The 18,901-nt window shown below is 38.9% G+C and overlaps 1 protein-coding gene across 1 annotated transcript in view; it reads right to left on the bottom strand.

Annotated features, from left to right (window-relative positions):
* Positions 1-18,901, bottom strand: part of nox5 (NADPH oxidase, EF-hand calcium binding domain 5) — a 19,822-nt gene continuing 921 nt past the window's right edge. The window contains exons 2-16 of the mRNA XM_055155383.1: positions 17,963-18,113; positions 17,633-17,843; positions 15,860-16,097; positions 14,824-14,977; positions 12,891-13,063; positions 11,377-11,559; positions 10,964-11,096; positions 8,189-8,328; positions 7,103-7,459; positions 5,547-5,591; positions 3,758-3,882; positions 3,556-3,640; positions 1,557-1,656; positions 811-977; positions 1-132 (exon numbers count right to left, since the gene is read on the bottom strand). Of these exons, the coding sequence (XP_055011358.1) occupies positions 1-132; positions 811-977; positions 1,557-1,656; positions 3,556-3,640; positions 3,758-3,882; positions 5,547-5,591; positions 7,103-7,459; positions 8,189-8,328; positions 10,964-11,096; positions 11,377-11,559; positions 12,891-13,063; positions 14,824-14,977; positions 15,860-16,097; positions 17,633-17,843; positions 17,963-18,113 (2,394 nt within the window). The remainder of the gene's footprint in view (positions 133-810; positions 978-1,556; positions 1,657-3,555; positions 3,641-3,757; positions 3,883-5,546; positions 5,592-7,102; positions 7,460-8,188; positions 8,329-10,963; positions 11,097-11,376; positions 11,560-12,890; positions 13,064-14,823; positions 14,978-15,859; positions 16,098-17,632; positions 17,844-17,962; positions 18,114-18,901) is intronic.

The following is an 18,901-nucleotide window of genomic DNA, read 5'->3' on the forward strand; positions in this document are numbered from 1 at the left end:
TCAGAAGTTTTCTTTGTAGAAGTTGAACCCAAAGTTTTCACACTCGGCTTTGATGACTTTGGCAAGAGCCGGAGAGCCACAGTAAAAGACGTGCACTTTTCCTTTCTTCTCTTCTGACACTTTCTGAAAAACCTGGAAATACAATAGCAAGTTGGAAGTAGAACAGCTGAAATTGTGCTATTTAATTTAGCATGGTGTTCCTCAAAATGTACCAGTTACTCAAGAAGAAGCTGTTCTACAGTTTTAACGTACGACGCGCTGCACTAATACCATGGCTACAAACCAAAACATCTTAAGATATAAACACTTAAATCTATCAGAAAATGACTTAAAAGTAGTGAAATTATCTTGCTGCATGGACAGATAATTTTAAAGTCATAAAATAAATTACCTCTAGGCTAGAATTAAGGAGTCTCTGGTCTAGTAAGTAGATAATAAAAGATGAATAACCTGATATAAGTTTTAAAATCTTGGCCAGATCAGAGAAATTTGCAGTGTATATGTAAATGGAAATACCTAACCCACTAGATGCTGTGTTTCATATAGGAAGTGACTAAGGGGGTGCTTCAGGCTCCACTGACTCTGACTCCACTTGACTTTACATTAAAAGACTGTTGCCCCTCTCTCTGTAACTGCTGCAGTGAGCCTCGTCATTTGGGTCTTAAAATGCTTGCACCAATCCTTTCTACACGGTCCTGGTGTTTTTATTCTGCTATTTTGCCTGTAAATACAGTGAATTCCTATTCCTAACATTTAACTCTGCTCCAAATTCGGTCCTGTGACTGTGCCACTTTGCTCATCTCCTCAGACCTTGCCCCACTCAGGACGCCCCGGCTGTGTCCTGGTCCTCAGTCCCGTGATGGAGTCCCGCTTCTCTTTTTTGGCGAGGAGATCTAGTGCCATCTGCAGTCCGATGGCCTTCATGTCGTTTTTACTGAGCGCTGATGTCATGTACATGTGCATCTCCAGGAAACGCCCTGCAACAGGTTCAGCCAATGACACGTTGATTTAATTTGATTTCAAAACTGTCAACTTATAATACACACGTTTAATATAAAGAAGTCTGCATTATTATTAACATACCACAATTACAATAACTCAAATAACATAATTCAAGAATCACAGGCATTTTATTACTTTAAAGGCCCATTTACACTATTTTCTGGTGTTTCCTCATCAAAAACATACCCGGAGTTGTGTTTTGTTTCATTCACATGTTTAACACACAAACTCTGCAAGCTCTTGTTCTCTATTGGCTAAGAACCAATAGAGAACAAGGTAGTCTCATAAACTATTGGCTAATATTTTTCTGGCCCCACCATGTTCACAGTGAATGGATTTTTCTTGTGTTTTTTTTTTTTTGTTTTTTTTTGGGGGGGGTATCATAATTACAAGGCGGCTGCACCTCTATAATGCTAGTTTGAAAAAAAAAAAACTTTAATAATAGTGAAAATATTGTGCAGTGTTAACACACAACATGATTAAAGTAACAGAATAGAAATTTGTTCACAAAAATAAGTTAGATGATGATTTAAAAGATATTCAGTCTTCCTCACCATCGGGCTCTTCATCGGCCTGGTCCAACTCCAGTTTGGTGAGTAAACTAACAAACCACTCAAATGATTTCTGATCTCGGTTTATCCAGATAAAGTCCACCTTGAATGCAAAAACATGGAGAAAACAATGTTGTTAAATAGCAACTGTTGTCTAAATATTTTAGGTACAAGTGGCATTACCGACTGCTCAAAGTTTAAGGTGCAATTTGCTGTTTAACTGTCAGATTGAAGATTGTAGGCACAAAGTTCAATATTAGCATAACTAAATGGATGTTTTTAGTTTTTTTTTTTTTTTTTTCACCAATTGAAATTGTGATGGGATTATTTGATCAGAAAGTGGGTCATTGTTGTCAGTTACTCAAGTTAAATGGTCAAGGAATCACTCACCCATTCGTACACCCATTCATACACCAGTGTACGCATTCACTGTGGGCGCAAGTGGGTTAAGTGTTAAGGGTCTTGCCCAAGGACACAACAACACTATTCATCTGTGGCAACTGCAATCACACCGCCAACCTGTTGGTCAGTGGGTCTAAACGCTCAACCAGTGAAGTTTTATGTCGAGTTTTGAACCGTCAACCTTCGGATCAGTGGACAAACATTGGACCTTTTAAGAACCTTGTCCAAAATTTGAGCTACGTTCAGGAGTACCTAGCTGAAGGATTTTGCCTAACATGCAAACCCAGGACCTTCTGGATGTGAGGTGAGAGCCACTCATCCGCTATGCATTTTAATTATACAAAATCTAAACTAAAGAAGCAATAAACCAGGACTAAACTAAGGCTAGATTAAGAAATATTTCTGGATTTAAGGGCTATTCATTCTTGAAAATATCATATAGAGTTTTTTTGTTTGTTTGTTTGTTTTTTAAAATTTCATTTCATTTGCAACATACAATGTGCACACAGACATTAGACAGTACAATACAAAAAGTGCAATATGGAACAATACAATACAACAATAAAAACAACAACAATACAAATGCATACACCACCACGGCAGACAAGGTGTAAAGTGTGTGAGTGTGTGTGTGAGGTTTCAGCATCAGTAAATATAAATAAATAATTGTGTATAGTTATATAGAGATTTTTAAAGTGTATTGGAGGCATAAGCTAAATGTTGAGAATAATGATAACTGTAGAAATAATAACAGCACATGTGCCAGTCTGTAAAGTTACTAATGGGAAGAAGATGAGGAAGGGGAACCTAGTTATGTTTATGAATGAATTTTTCGGATTGATGTTTAAGCCTCCCATTTTTTCTTGTACCAAAAAAACCCCTTATCTTAAATGATGATGTAAGAAAATGTTATTTATGATTTTATTTCTTCAATGTGCAGTTGTGCATGTATGCCTAGCTTTGTGAGGTGCATTAAAAGACAGTATGGTGCATTAAAAAAGGAAAGATTTGGGCTTATGGGAAGGGGGGATAGGTCCTTATTTTGCCAAATTAGATTTTTTAAATAGATTTTTTTATTATTATGAATATTATTATTTTTTGGGGGGGATTTATTATTATTGTCATATAGCATAAGTCTAATTTATTCAGATTATAATAAATATAATGCTGTAATTTGAGGAGCCATTAGGGTTGTCCAGTGTATCAAAAATCAGATACTAATCGATACTCAAACTGGTATTGAAACTAGATACTAATCTGAGCATGGACAAACCAACAAACCAACAAAGTCACATTCACAGGACAGAAATGGACCTTTCCTGAACAGCTTGAGAATGATCTTGAGCTGTATCAGAACAAGTATAAGAGCACACAGACTAGTATACACCCATGGACCACTGTGAGACCTACCTGGACCACTGAGGGATTACACACATACAAACCCACACGGTAATATAAAAAAAAAAAACAGTAAATGTTTTTATTCTCATTGTGGTATCAAAATTGGTATTGAGTATTGAGTTTATTCCTTGGTATTGAAATAGAGTTTGAAATTTTAGTCTTGTGACAACACTATGAGAAATTATAATAGTTTTCTTACCTTGCGTAGCTTCATGTCGCCATCTTTAATGTTCTCGCACCAGGAGTAGCTGCAGTTGGGGCAGTTTTGCTTCCTCATTCGATATCTGCAGAAAAAATAGACAAGCGAAATGAGGAGTCTAACCCACAACCTGCTTACTGAGAGGAGGAGACAGGATGGTTTGGCCTGAGACCTCCAGACTGAGTGGCAGAGTCTGTGTTACCTGTACATGATGCTCTGGAGGATGGAGGCGAAGGGGGTGATTCCGATCCCGGCCCCGATGAGGACAGCGTGTTCAGAGGCAAAGATTTGCCTGGTGGGGGTCCCGTACGGTCCATCCACGTAACACTAAAAAGAACACAAAAGAATGAAATGAGTTCAGGTTACTCAGTCAGCATGTAGTGTTGTTGTGTTCACCTTCTACAATTTCATGGTGCAGTAAACTTAGATGGAGAATAGGGATCATGGGTGACACTTTATGATAAGATAGCGTGATCAGATATCCCTATTTACCCAGGACAGTCCCAGGTTTGAGCCCTGTGTCCCCTGTCCCAGCAGATTTATCCAAAACCAGTGATTTGTCCAAATACAAGAAATGTCCCAGGTGTCCCTATTTTTGACCTATTTGATCTACACCAAGTCTAAATCAGGACTAAACTAAGACTAAACCAGAACTATATCAGGTCTAAACCAGGACTAAAACAGGACTATCACAATATTTGACTTATCTTATCCCCACCAACAGTAAAGAGGAGCGCAGATTGTCATTTGTTAAGTCAAAAACAGAAAACCGTGTTTGCAAATGACAATAAAGCAAAAAAATAAATAAAAAATGCAGTAACAGAAGTCCTTCAGATTATGACTGACACAAGAATGCACAATGTTACACGCTCTTTTCACTGTTTTATTTATACCAACCATCCCAACCCAGGTGTGTCCCAGTTTAGAAGTTTGAAAATCCCCTTATGATAACAACACATCAAATTAACCTTAGTAAAGCATGAACAAGAAATGAATTCATAATGAAAAATAAGGGAAGGTTCAAACCATAGACTGTGTAAAGAAGTGGACTAAGAGAGTATAACTTCACCCATAGTGTTGGGCTGCAGTCAAATGCAGCTCATGGAGGCTAATATAGTTATAGGTGTGATTTTGGGAGCCGAGCAACAAGTTGGATATGTCTGCTATTAATGTTCATATCTTGATTTAGGGATAAAATTGTAAATAAAAAAAAAACTCATTTTAAGACCAAAATAAGGAGCAGCAGTCACAGAGGGAAAGGTGACACTATTTGGAATGTGTCAGCTGGCAGGTTAGCCATGCCCATTTATATCAAATCTGTGGTTCAGGCTTAGACCCTAACCCCAACTCCTTAAATAACTTGTTTGTAATTCTAGTAAACTATCAGCGCATTGCTTAAGGCTAATTAAGGTAGTGACAATTGATACTTTACAGCTGATGTCATCAACATTACCTGGGGTTGTGATGCTGCTGTGGACTCTGCTCTGTCTGAGGTCAGACTTTAATCAGACTTTAATCTGCGCTTTATTTTAACACAATCTGACCATACAGAACTGATTAAGGTGGAACTACAACAGTTAATTTGGGTTGTCAAACAAGTTTCGTACATATGAAATACATTATTATCTATTAATAATTAATAAAGTCACAAGATAGTGAGCATTAGCTAAGAGTTTTTCAACTAATCAGGAGCATGAAAGCTCATATTGATCACAGGCTCCTAAAATTGTGTTGTTTATCTATTTTGACAGTGCTAATATGTGCATTTCGTCACCATGGTAACTCCTAAACAACTCACCATTAGAGATACATGTACAACACCACCGTCACTGCAAAGTATCAATAAAGTAATGCCCATTTTTGTTATTGACTGGCTCCATAAACATATACATCTCTGTAAAATATTTTTCACTGTGATGAATGCAGCTATATATGGGCTTTCAAGTATAATGTCAAGATACACACATTTGTCTCAAAGAGGCTGTACTTACCTTGATGTTGCAGAATCTGTGGTTTTCACCAAACCTGGAAGGCACCTGAAGATAATCAAAATATCATATGTACTTATATTGTTTAGTAATGTAAATGAACCAGTCTAAGTGCAGTTACAGATAACAGAGCAATGGCTTCTAAGAAGATTTTTACAGAAGTCCTATCCAAAATATTCATCTTTAAAAGTACCAGCTTTATCTTGAAACAACGAAGGTATCAAGTCCATCAATAAGAGCAACACACTTTATACCCACTGCTCTGTATATGTAAAAGACTGATGTCACACTATTTTCTGATCTATGTTATAATGTAGTTTCCGCATCACAAACAGACCTGGAGTTGTCCAATGAGATTCATTTGGTCTTCCAATAATTTTAGATCAAGAGTTTGTTTTCATACCTGACAGTTTGTTCTACTCCCTGCGGTCTTCCTCAGAGTGGTCACATGATGTTGCTGTGACGTGTCTGCTCAGCTGATTTAAACAGGTTTTGATGCTGTCTTCCTACCTGTGGAGGCAGGACGACAGCACCATCTGCAGTCTCACTTCCTCAGGACAGTATCCCAGGTGTGTGAGAGTAAAAAAGCCCCTCGTCCTGGTTTATAGTCCCGTGGGCACGTTTCCTTATTTCGATTGCCTCTTTGATCCAGCGATGGTGTTTGTTTTCCTCTGTCCCAATGATGTTTGCACCGTCCCAGTCCATAATGTGGTTCTCTCTTTTACAGTGGTCAAAGATGGCTGATTTGAGTTGGTCCTGTTCTACTTTGTGTTTTGTTACTCGTGTTTCGCCTTTGCTGTATTCTTCTTGCATTCTGTTTTCTGTTCATTTTTTCATGTATTGAATGCCCTCTCTGTTTCCCCGATGTGTGTTTCATTGCAGGACATGCAGGGTATGACATCATATTTATGCTCTGGTTCTATTTTATCTTTTAGGTGGATGAGTAGTTGCCTGAGTTTTCTGTACGGTTTCTCTGGTGTGTTGATATTGTGTTTTCTCATTGCCCTCTGCACTTTTTCTGTTATGCTCCTGATGTACTCTTTAGCACAGGCATGGCTGCAGATGGCGCTGTCGTCCTGCCTCCACCTGTAGGGAAGACAGCTCCGAAACCTGTTTAAATTAGCTGACCGGACATATCACAGCAACATTATGTGACCAGTCTGAGGAAGAGTGCCAGTGAGCAGCCCAAACTCTCAGGTATGAAAACAAACTCTTGGTCTGAAAAAAGAAGCTAATAACTGAAGTTGTGTTTTGTGTCATTCAAACATGTTTTAACACAGAAACCCTGCATTTAAGGAGTTCTTCTCTCAAACAGAAAACACTGATGCAGGAAGTGCTTCATTGTGTTTTAAAATTCAGTACACCTTCACTAGAATCATTTGTATAATTTCAGCCCTGGAATTTGCCAATCTCTAGTAAACAAAAGGTAAAAGGAGCTGTTAAGAGATATAGACAGACTAAACAAAACACTACTCTAGGTATGTTTTTGATGAGGTAACAACATTATAACATGGCTTAAAACCCACAAGAGTCATGCAGAACCTTTAATCTCATTATACCTCTTCTCTGACCTCTTTGTGGTTGAATGCCTCTCCTCTCTCTGTCTGCCCCAGCTGGTCTAGGGCTCCCATGGTCTCCTCTGGACTGGAATCGGTCTCTGGACTCTGATTGGCTCTTGTCAAGGTCTCTGGACTCTGGCTAGGTCTAGTCCTGGTCTCTGGACTCTGATTTGCTCTTGTCCCGGTTGCTGGACTCTGGCTGGTTATAGTCTCAATCTCTGGACTCTGGACTGGTTTGATCCCATTCTCGATCGGCTCTGGTTCGATTCCATTGTGTCGGTACATTGTCAGCTCTACGGCTTCGTCTTCATTTGACGCCACAGTCCCCAGACAGTCTGTGGAGCAAAACAGTGCCTCCTGGCAGAGAACAAGAGTGTTACAATATTACACAGTCAAAGTAATAAATGTTTTAAGGGCCTATATTACAAAAAATGTGACTCATGCAAGCTTTTGTCCATATTAAATTGCTGTTACCTCCTTAAAAACATACCCAGAGTTGCGTTTTGTTTCATTCACACATGCTTGAGTAATGCTTTATTATTAGTCTGTCTAGATCTACAATGCTCAAAATAATTTGTTCCACCTTGTGATGTCATAATGTGGTACCAGCTACCTTTTTTCCTTTAGTTTAGTAGAAGCAGTAACAAGGCTGAAAATATCCAAATAATTCTAGTGAAAGTGTAAAATAAGATAACCCTTTATTGTCTCCCATGGGAGAAATTTGTCTTGGGACAGGGGATAACATGCTTTATGTTAGACAAGTTTAAGTACCATGCTGTGGACCTTCTAAGCAAAGCAATTGTCCATATGTGTTCTCCATGACCACCATCATGCAGCTTTCACTTCATTTATTTTCACCTCCACTTTCACTCTTGCCAGCAGAGGGAGTCAGACACTAAGATTCAGGCTCTGAAATAAGTGCTCAACACAAAACTCATAACCTTTTTGTCCTCACATAAACTTGATCTTAAAGGTGCATTGCGTAACTTTTTGATTGAGGGTCCCTCAAATGCTTTTCTCCATGGAGAAACACAACAGTGGTTATTGCTTTGTCTGATATTTGTGGCGTATCAGTGTGTAATGGACCTGTGTTTTGGAGTCCTGCCTCTTCTTCCTCAGGCTGGTGCTCAGTCTCTTGGGGCTGTCGTGGAGCTCTGGTTGCCTAAAGTATTCGTACAGACGGTTGGTCCACTGGCCGAGGGAACGCACGTGCAGCCACAGGGTATCTGAGGAGAGGGGGCAAGAGCTGAAAATGAACGGTCAAACTTAAAGGGTCCAAATTACCCTATTTTCTGATCTACATTAAAATGTTGTTTCCTCATCATAAACAGACCTGGAGTTGTGTTTTGTTTAATTCACACATGTTCAACACACAAATCTTGCATATTTAGGATGAGTTCTTCTCTCAAACTAAAAACACTGTTCCACCTTGTGATGTCATATGGTAATACACAAAGTGCTCCACTGTGTTTTTGAACTCTATACACCTCCACTTGAATCATTTGGATGATTTCTGTCCTGGAATTGCTCATCTCTACTGATCTAAATAAAACATGAAAAACCGTCTTTAACCTGCACTATAAAGGTTCTATATTACCCAAAATTGACTCACGTGAGCTTCAAGCCATGTTAGAATGCTTTTGCCTCCTCAAAAACACACCTGGAGTTGTGTTTTGTTTCATTCACACATATGTTATTAGGTTATTTTTTCAGACCAAGAGTTTTGTTTTCATACCTGACAGTTTGGACTGCTCCCTGTGGTTTTCCTCAGACTGGTAACGTGTTGTTACTGTGACGTGTCCGGTCAGCTGATCTTTACAAGTTTTGGCGCTGTCTTCCTACAGATGGAGGCAGGAGGACAGTGCCATCTGCAGTCCCACTTCCTCAGGACAGTATCCCAGGTGTGTGAGAGTAAAAATGCCCCCTCACCCAGGTTTATAGTCCCGTGGGCAACCTGTATAAATCAGCTGACTGGACACATCACAGCAACATCACGTGAGCACTCTGAGGAAAACCACTAGTGAGCAGACGAAACTGTCAGGTATGAAAACAAACTCTTGGTCTGAAAAAAGAACCTTATAACAAAATATGTGTGCGGTGTGTTTTTGTGGAGGTAACAGCATTCTAACACAACTTAAAGCTCACGTGAGTCAATTTTGGGTAATAGAGAACCTTTAAAGTGCATAAGAGGTTTTTATGTTTTTGCAATTATGACCTGCCTTGGTGGGATAGTACTTGTTGTTGTGGATTCAGCTACAACTACAAATGAAAAAATGTCCGAGCAATAACTTCAGGTTCAATGGCTTTACTGAAAAGATGCTGCCAGTGTCAAATCATTCATTTTCTGTTACAAGTTGCAATATTCTCTCTGACTAGCCAACATGTTTATAACTGTTTATAACTGATAGTGCAGTCTTCTTCAGCTGAGTTTTTTAAAGACAACATCCTTTTTTGGAATACAGAGAACCAGAGCCATCTATGGGTGAAAATATCTGGTGCTACAACTGAAGGAAAATAATCCTTTTTCTGGTTTTAAATAACAAATACAACTATCATATACTGTAGCCTTTTAAACATTAACTTATTGTAGTTTTGTAATGAATTCAATCTGAATATATTTATTACCTTCGCCAAGGAGGTTATGTTTTTGCCGGCGTTTGTCTGTTTGTTTGTTTGTTTGTTTGTTTGTATGTTTGTCTGTTAGCAACATAACTCAAAAAGTTATGGACTGATTTTGATGAAATTTTCAGGATTTGTTGGAAATGTGAAAAGGAAGAACTGATTTCATTTTGGGGGTGATCCGGAAGAAATCCTGGATTCTGGATCACTTTGAAATTTTAGTTAACATTGTGGTAATGGGGCCAAAAATTTTGTTTCTCAGTCCCAGAGGAGGAGCACACTTGTGTTCTGTACGATTTAAAGGACATTGAAAATTAAATGCATTTTTTGTTTTACTGTCCTTTGTATCATGACCTTCGCTGTCAGTTGTTGTCTAATGTGTCTTTCTGTTGGTTTGTTATGTCTGATGAGGACAGACTTAAATATTTGTTTAAATGTAATGTTTTTAAGTTGGCTCAGTTTGTGCTGAAAGCCTGGGACCTCCGTAAGAGGACACTTTATGTTTGATGTGTGATCTGTCTGCTTATTGTTTTATGTGTCTTATAAGTCCATGTGAGCTGGGCACCAACTAATGGTGCATGACACTAAATAAGTAAAATAAACTAAACTAAACTAAAAAACTCAATATCTCGGTTAATTATTGACCAAACCCCATGAAATTTGACTCAGGGATGGACAATGGGATCCTCTTTCATATTCCAAAGGCTGATCCGGATCTCATCCAGAAGACTGATTTTATCGCAATTTCTATAAAAAATGGGGGTCGTCCTTGGCGGAGGTCTGCGCTCTCTGAGTGCTTTTCTAGTTTATCAAACTGTAATTTTAACTATGTAATACCAAATGAATTTTTAAAAGCTTTTTAAACTACATATTCAACACTTGTGGTCAATAATTATCATAGTTTTCATCAGTTAAGTGGCAGTTTGAGGAAAAAAGCAGAGAAGAAAAGTACAAAAATACAGGGAGTAGTTGTGCGTTGTCAACATAGAAAGTTCCATTCAAAATACAAGGACAATTTATGCATAAAATAAAAGTGTTGTCATTTATTTTTGATAAGTTTTGGTCCTTGTATGTCACATCTGCCACTGTCACATGTCTAACCATGCTTTCAGAATTAAAGCTTTTATTTATTTCTTAATTTATGTTATTATTTTTGACTTATCTTAAATCTAATAATTACATTTTAGGGAAAGGAGAAGTTTAACCTGTCATCTGGGTCTGTGAAACACTGCAGTACCGTACCTGACTGCTCGGGGGCGCTGCTGATGGTGAAAGGGTGCCACTCGTACTTGGCGATGGCCGGGATGTTGATGTAGACGTAATCTCCAGGTTTGAACTGGAAAAACTGAGGACGGTTGATCACAAGATGAGTTACCTGCAAAAACAAGAGATCAATTATTATACTGGCAACCCCACCTGACCCTCTGCTCCATCTACCCTCTCCTCTGCTCCGTCTGACCCTCTCATCTGCTCCGTCTGACCTGCTCAATCTGACCCTCTCCTCTGCTCCATCTGACCCTCTCATCTGACCCTCGCCTCTGCTCCATCTGACCCCCTCCTCTGCTCCATCTGACCCCCTCCTCTGCTCCATCTGACCCTCTCCTCTGATACCCAATCCATCTGATTTATCGTGCATCTCTAATTTTCTCCCTCACCTTAGACGGCAGCAGGTTGACTTCAGTGATGTAGAGGCTTCCCATCCGCGAGCGAGCCATTCCGATGATCTTCTCCAAAAGGAAAACCAGCCCAGGGACCACAAACCACTTCCAGAAGTTGGCACAGTGGATCACAAGCAGAGTCCAGACCCACACGTACGACAGGTGGGACCAGTAAAACACCTTCGGACCACAGGGGGACAGCAGTGAGGTATGTGGAACTTTTTCACCAAATTGTACTTTTCCAATAGCATGCTACTATACTTTTACTTGAGAAATATTATGTTGCAATAACAAAACTCTTAATAAATGCAAATCTGAATGAAATGTATGAAGACATGGAGATTTAAATGATCGTGCTTCGTGTACAATATACTTTGTATTAACACCGAAAATTCCATCTAAAATACAAAGATAATTTACATACAAGAAAGACATTTTTCTAACAATTTAAACATTCAAATTGAACAAAATAAAGATGTTGTCTTTTACATTAAAGTAAAAAAGAAAAAAACTAAGCAAGATTTTGGTAAAAAATATAATTAAGTGCAAGTCTGGTCATAGTAAAGACACGTTTTTCGACATTAAACACTACCAAAATTAAAAAGTAAAAGAAAAGTTTTTATTTTAGTAATTTTTTGTCTTAAAAGTTACATACTGTGACTTTAAAGGAATGTTGGAATATTACTATCTTATCAAAAACATACCTGGAGTTGTGTATGGTTTCATTCACACATGTAATCCAACATTATTAGTCTCCAAAGCAAAAAATGTTCTATTCCACCTTGTCATGTCATTAAGCAATACTTTTCAAATTAACAGCTACCTTTTACCTTTGTTTAGTTTAGTAGAAATGTTTAGTAGAAATGGGCAAATCTGGGGCTGAAATTACACAAATGAGTGTAGAGAAGGTGTCTGGAGTTTAGATAAGATAAGATAATCCTTTATTGTCTCCCATGGGAGAAATTTGTCTTGGGACACGGGGTAACATGCTTTATCAAAAAAAAAAAAAAAAAAGCTAGGACAACACAACACAAAGCAGCACATAAACAAACACCATAGAACTAATTAAATATTAGACAAAGTATGACCACGAGTGATGCACCAACCGGACCTTTAAACTATCCTTAACAGGTAAGCCCTTGCATTCTTGTATTCTATTAATTATTGCACATTCCCTAAGCCTATGTGCAGTTTTAATTATAATTACTGCACATTCCCTAAGCCTAAAAACACAATACTTCCTGTATTACCACATGACATCATAAGGTGGAACAAATTGTTACCAATTTGAAAGAAGAACTCAGCCTAAATATGCAGGGTTTATGTGTTAAACATGTGCGAATAAAACAAAACACAACTCTGGATATGTTTGCGATGAAAAGGATTACGATATAGCTCAGCAAATAGCATAATATGGGCCTTTTTTAAGCATTGTAAACTTATTCTACTCCATGAACATTTACACCTAAATGTTAAACAAACAAAAACAGTGATAAAGTCTGTAGTCTGACCTCAAAATGACCACTGCGGCGCACAAAGGTCAGAGAGCAGATGACCATGAGGAAGATGAGGACCTGTAGTACGACTCCGGTCACTGACGCTGTCCCTTTGACCCAGCCGATGCCCGGGCGAGTGGTGAACACGTACTCCCAGAAACTGAACTCTCCAGACTCTGACAGTTTAGCTACAAATGGAGGAAAGTCAAAGTACATGACTGTGCTATTATTAAGTCTGGGTATCATTAAGAAGTTGCCGATACGATACATATCTTGATACATGAGTCACAATACGATACATATCTCGATACAGTGAGCTTTCGATACGATATATTTCAAATCAATATGATAACACTCAATAAAAGATAAAGCCTAAATCATGGCTGTGATACTAAAAGTCTTTGTTAAACTACTTCATGTGCAAAGTTCATATGAAACACAAACATTTTCATCCTCAAAACAGTGAAAATGTCAAATGTGTCACAAGTTTCCTTCCACTACACAAGCAACAAAACTGTAGAGCTGTAACAAAATGATTTAGTAAAATAAACAAAAAAATACTCTTGACGATATATCGATACAGCAGCCCACAATATCGATATTGTATTAATACATTAAACTATTTGATATATTGATATTTTGATATTTTTGCACACCCCTAGTTATTATACTGACAAAAATAATATCTCAGGTTTTACCAATTTATATATGTGCAGTCCACTTTTTTATTATTTATTTTGTCTTTTTTTCTATCTAATCTATCTATTTTTGCATCAAATATGTGGCAGAATTCTGTGGGACAAGCAGGTGATGTTAGGAGGCCAAATAACAGGTCAGATCTGTGGAGAGGCAAGCTGACTCACGGTTAAGAATACATGTTTTTCAAGGTACTTCTGAATAGTAAAATCACCTTGAAATGAAAACATGCAAGATAGATTTTTGTAGCTGTTTTCTGGCAACTACTTCTATAAATGTACAGTCAATAAGTCACAGTATTTTAGCTACTGCATATACAGTATTCAAGTGTATTCATGAGTACTTTTGGTTTTTCACTTTTTTCCCCCCACGAAAGACCAAAAACGTGATCTAGTAAGTAAACCCATTAACACTGCATGTAACTTTTCTGTTGGAGGGTGCTTGTCTCCATGGAGATATTGTTACTTTGCCATGTTCCACAGTACGGCATTAACTATGCTGCTAGATCAGAATCCACTTACTGCATTTTCAAGATGAGCATTAAAATCCCTTCGAACAGGATAAATGTTATATAGACACTGTAGTTACCAAATTACAGGTCAGATCTGTGGAGAGGCAAGCCCACTCTCTATAAGAATACATGTTTTTCAAGGAACTTCTGAATAAGAAAATGAATAATTATAATCTAATTAATAAAATACAACATAGATATGAGTAATGCCATACTGGGAAAGAAATAGAAATCCAGTTTTAGGCCTGTCCTGATAACAAATTTTGAAGCACAATATATTGCTACAGACATATACTGCAATAAATGATAATCTTGACACTACTTTATGCCACTGATACAATAACAATAATGCAACATAATCCCAGTAAGCCATTTTTAAAAAGACAGTATCATTAAAAAAAACACAAACTGCAAAAATAAATAGCAGAAGAAGCAATAAGTAGCGATAGAAGTCAGTTATTTACCACTTTCCATCTCAAATGTAATTGTATTAAAAGAAAAATACCCCAAATCTGATCACTTTTATAAAGAAATTGTACACACAATAAATAATGAGCCCAAAAATATATTGTTCCAGCTTTTATGTATTGGACAATTGATAAGTTGATAAAGTAATTATTATGACAGGCCTATTGATTAAGACAAGACTCATACAAACTCCAAGCAGGTGACAGACCCTCCCAGAAAAGTTCCATATTGCCCCTTTATCCACAGGCTCTTCATGAAGCTGCTGTGTCTTACCGAAGTTGAAGAGGTGAGCGCAGGTGTGGAGCAGAGTGTAGAAGAGGATGGCGTAGCCCACGATCTGATGTAGGAGAACGTTCTGGTCCAGAGGCAGGACTTTAACCACCCATGTGGCCCTGAGCCAAGTCAGACAGCGCCGCAACATCAGGACCTGGGGCATAGGAAAGAGTTTGATTTTATAAAGCTGGTCACATGTTAGAAGAATCAGTGATCTATTGGTGGTTTTCAGATTCTAACTAGAATGTGAGGATGTCATACTTGCAGACAGGGGGCAACCATAGACTGTATATATAAATGAAGTGAGCATGGGCGCACTTCTGGCTCCATCAACTCCAATTCACTTTGTATTGATAAACTGTCACTCCTCTCTCTGTAACTGCTGCTGTTATTTTGGTCTTAAAATGTTTATATCATTAGCAACAGGTTTGATTGACAGCATTGCTAAGTGCCCAGTCCCTGTTAAACCAGAAGGACCAAACTTCAACTTGGCTCCATATTGGCCTCGATGAGCTTCATTTGACTGGAGCCGAAAGCTGTGGGTGACATGACTCTCGGTTTGTCCACTTCTTTATACAGTCTATAGGGACAACAGAGAGTTTCAGTATTGATTACACTGTACTTAGACACGAAATATACAAAAGGTGATTTATTTATTTTTATTACAATGTAAAATCTAACGTTAGGGTTCACGTGCATTTAGCTTGGTAACTTTACTCACAGCTACAAATTAGTGGATCTTAATGACTGTGGTAAAGTAAGTCACTTTCAGGGTGAAATAAGCACATTAGTTGTCAGTAAGATTAAGGTCAACTTGAATGAGATGAGTAACTTCAACAGTGACGTATTATTGCCAAGAGTCCAGCGTGATATCTATTTGGAGCAGAACACTTTGGCTACTCTACTTTTCTGGAATAATCTCTGGAAATGCAGGTGATACTTGATACAACAACAGATGAGCTGATTTGTGCTTTTAAACTAGTCTCTCAAATAGCATTAGTCAGTCAGGTTCTCATATCCCAAATCTGTGCCGTACCAGGATGAGCGTACAGTTGAAGTTGAGGCACTGGCCACAGCCCCGGGCGAGCATGTACCACGGGCCCCCCTCTTTGCTCCTCCACATGGCCGTACTGAAGAGGGCGATACTGAGCAGCACGTAGCCCATCAGGAACAGCAGTTTGCGGCTGTTGTTGTGCCAGTAAGAAGCCGTCAGGTACCGGGGGGTCTGGTGCTTCTTCTGGTCCACCACCGGAGGCTTCAGCCAGTTAGCCGCACTGAGAGAAGGAAAGAGGGGGAGAGAGGGGAGGGAGAGAGTGGACAGGGAAAGAAGGAGAGAGCAGGAGAGAGAGTGGGAAAGAGATGAATGAGAAGGGGGAAGAGAGGGGGATGGACAAAGAGGGGGGAGTGAAATGGGTGAGCGACAGAGGGAGAGGGAAAAGGAGGGAGAGAGAAGAATGTGAAAGGGAAAGGGGAAAGGGAGAAAAAGAGTGAGAAGCCAGAAGAGGGGAGAGAGAACATGAGAGCAAGGGGAGGAGAGGGAGAGAGGAGTTAGAGAGGGGGGTGGGGCTTCATAATACATAGAACTATAACTATATAACTATATATATTCCGGTAACTATCTGTATATATAGACAACCTGCATGTGACATCACAGCTGTGCCCTCATCCACTTCCGGTGGTCCAGCAAGTCAGACTGCCAGTAGATCGCCATTGTAAAGTTAACACATTTTCGAGTCGTTTTATTTAATTTTCACATTAAGACACATGGTGTAAAAGTGTTGTGCACAGAGCAGTAATTAGCAGAGAGATAAAAACTCAGGGGTTCAGTTGTATCCTGGTTGAAGCTGACAGAACTGCATTTAGTCTTGTGTGAGAAATGCTACAGTCTCACTAGATCCAACCCAGAATCTGCTGCTGTTACCTGAAGTAACAGTCACATGCACACCTCAGTGCATCTGCTCTGGGCTGATGTGTGGTGAGTTGCTTACATGCTGCTGTTTTATAAGTTCATGGTGATGAGCTGAGATGATGACAACCCGCAGTTTTAATTGGGAACATAGATTTCGCCATTGGATGAACATCGGGAACTTTGGGCTGACCCTGTCCAGGTCAGTATGGGATGGCGTCTGGACTATTTTTTATTTATTTATGTATTTTTTTGAGGCTTTTTAGGGTTTGTGATGGGTTAATCAGCTGTATGGTAGCTGTATGTCGCACACTGGCTGCCATAAATTAGGGAATTTATGACCTAACCACAGACAAGCCATGTTACTAGAATGCTAGCTACCATCGTCGGGACGGTCAATATGGCGGCCAAAACAAAAACATCCCATGACTGCAGGGTCTCTATACTATATATATATATATATATAAAATTATATATATAAAAGTTCCCAATATTTGTAATAAAATGTGCCTATGTTTCATCACAGTTGTTCTTGCTTAGACCATATTCATCTGATGTCAGACCTAAAATTAAGCAATTTTGTTAGAAAAATCATCCACATACAGTATCAACATGTGTATGACCCATAATCTGAATCGTAAGTGCAGGGATGTAGGCTGGGATAGTTAACTAATCAGCTAATAACTAGTTTAGCGTTGTCCATAGTATTGAAAGTATTAGTATTGTAGTATTGTAATATAAAAGAAAGTGCTATGATTTAATGTTGAAAATCACATTCTGTTGTATAAAGAAAGTATTACGATTATCATTGTGGAATCGGAATGGGTATCGAGTATCGAATTTATTCCTTAGTGTCAAAATCAAATTTAAATTTGAGAATCGTGACGTCACTAGTGGAGTTACCTGATGGTGAGGTTCTCCATGACTTCAGGGAAGGTCTCCAGTTCGGCCTTGAGCTCCTCGAAGGTGATGGAGCCACTGTTGTCTTTGTCCGCAGACTCAAACAGAGCCAGCGTCAGGTCATCCAGTTTCTCCTCCGGCAGGGAGATGGCGCTCTCCCTCAAACATGACTTCAGCACTGTGCGCAGCTCATCAGGGTCAATGGAACCGCTGCCTGTCGAAAAACCGCCGCTGTCAAAAACTGATGAAAAAAACTGCCAAGTTGTATGCGATTTTATGGAACTTTTCAGCCAAAACCAAACTATCTGGTCTGGAGGTGGCGCTTTGACTGACCATCCACGTCATACACCTGGAAGAGGAAGCGCAGTTTGTCGGTCTCAGAGCCGTGGATGAGCAGGTCCAGAGCCTTCAGCAGCTCGTCCAGGCTGATGGTTTTACTCCCATCAGAGTCAAAGAGTGCGAAGAACCGCTCAGCGAAGAAAGACTGAGGACAAAAGAGACACAATTAAAGTACACCACACATTTTTAAACAACTCTTTGTGTAACTCTTTTTGTAATTCTTTTTAGAACTCTTTTTGTAGAAAACTACCATTTCATGACATCACAAGGTGGAAGAAATGAAGACAGTAATATAATGCACTGTTACTCAAACATGTGTGAATGAAACAAAACACAACTCCAGGTCTGTTTTTTATGGGATGTAGATTGCAACATGACTAACAGTTCACAAGAATCAGTTTTGAGTAATATAAGACCTTTAAATTGTTAATCGCCATGGCAACTGTGCTATTTTATTACTCTGAAACAAATGGATAGAATTACATTGGATTAACAGTTATAGCACAAAACAATACTACAGCTCTATGTTGAGTTCTCAGACAAGTTTCTATTTCACATGTTAATAGTAATTGTTATTTTAAAGCTGCACAATGTAACTTTTCTGGAGGATGATAGGCCATCTGCTTATTTCCATTGTGATGTTTTGGCATTACCTCCAGTGTTCCACAATATAGCATTAAACGTATCTAGCATTTATTTTATACCGCTTTAATTGCTCAGAAATACCTTGAGAATCCCACATTCTTTCTGTGAGGCCTGTACCTTGCCCAGGAAGCCCTGGACATACTATACTATATATCCTAAAGATCTGTCATTTTGGCTTTTGGACAAATTCATCTACAAAAAATCTTTTTACCCTTCTCAACTGGCGAGGGGCACACTCAACACCCGCCACTGACCATCGACGGTGCTGCTGTGGAGAGAGTGAGCAGT

The sequence above is a fragment of the Boleophthalmus pectinirostris genome, unplaced genomic scaffold (assembly GCF_026225935.1).
Source record: "Boleophthalmus pectinirostris isolate CB_2022bp ecotype Guang Dong unplaced genomic scaffold, ASM2622593v1 HiC_scaffold_2, whole genome shotgun sequence".
NCBI classification, from domain to species: Eukaryota; Metazoa; Chordata; class Actinopteri; order Gobiiformes; family Gobiidae; genus Boleophthalmus; species Boleophthalmus pectinirostris.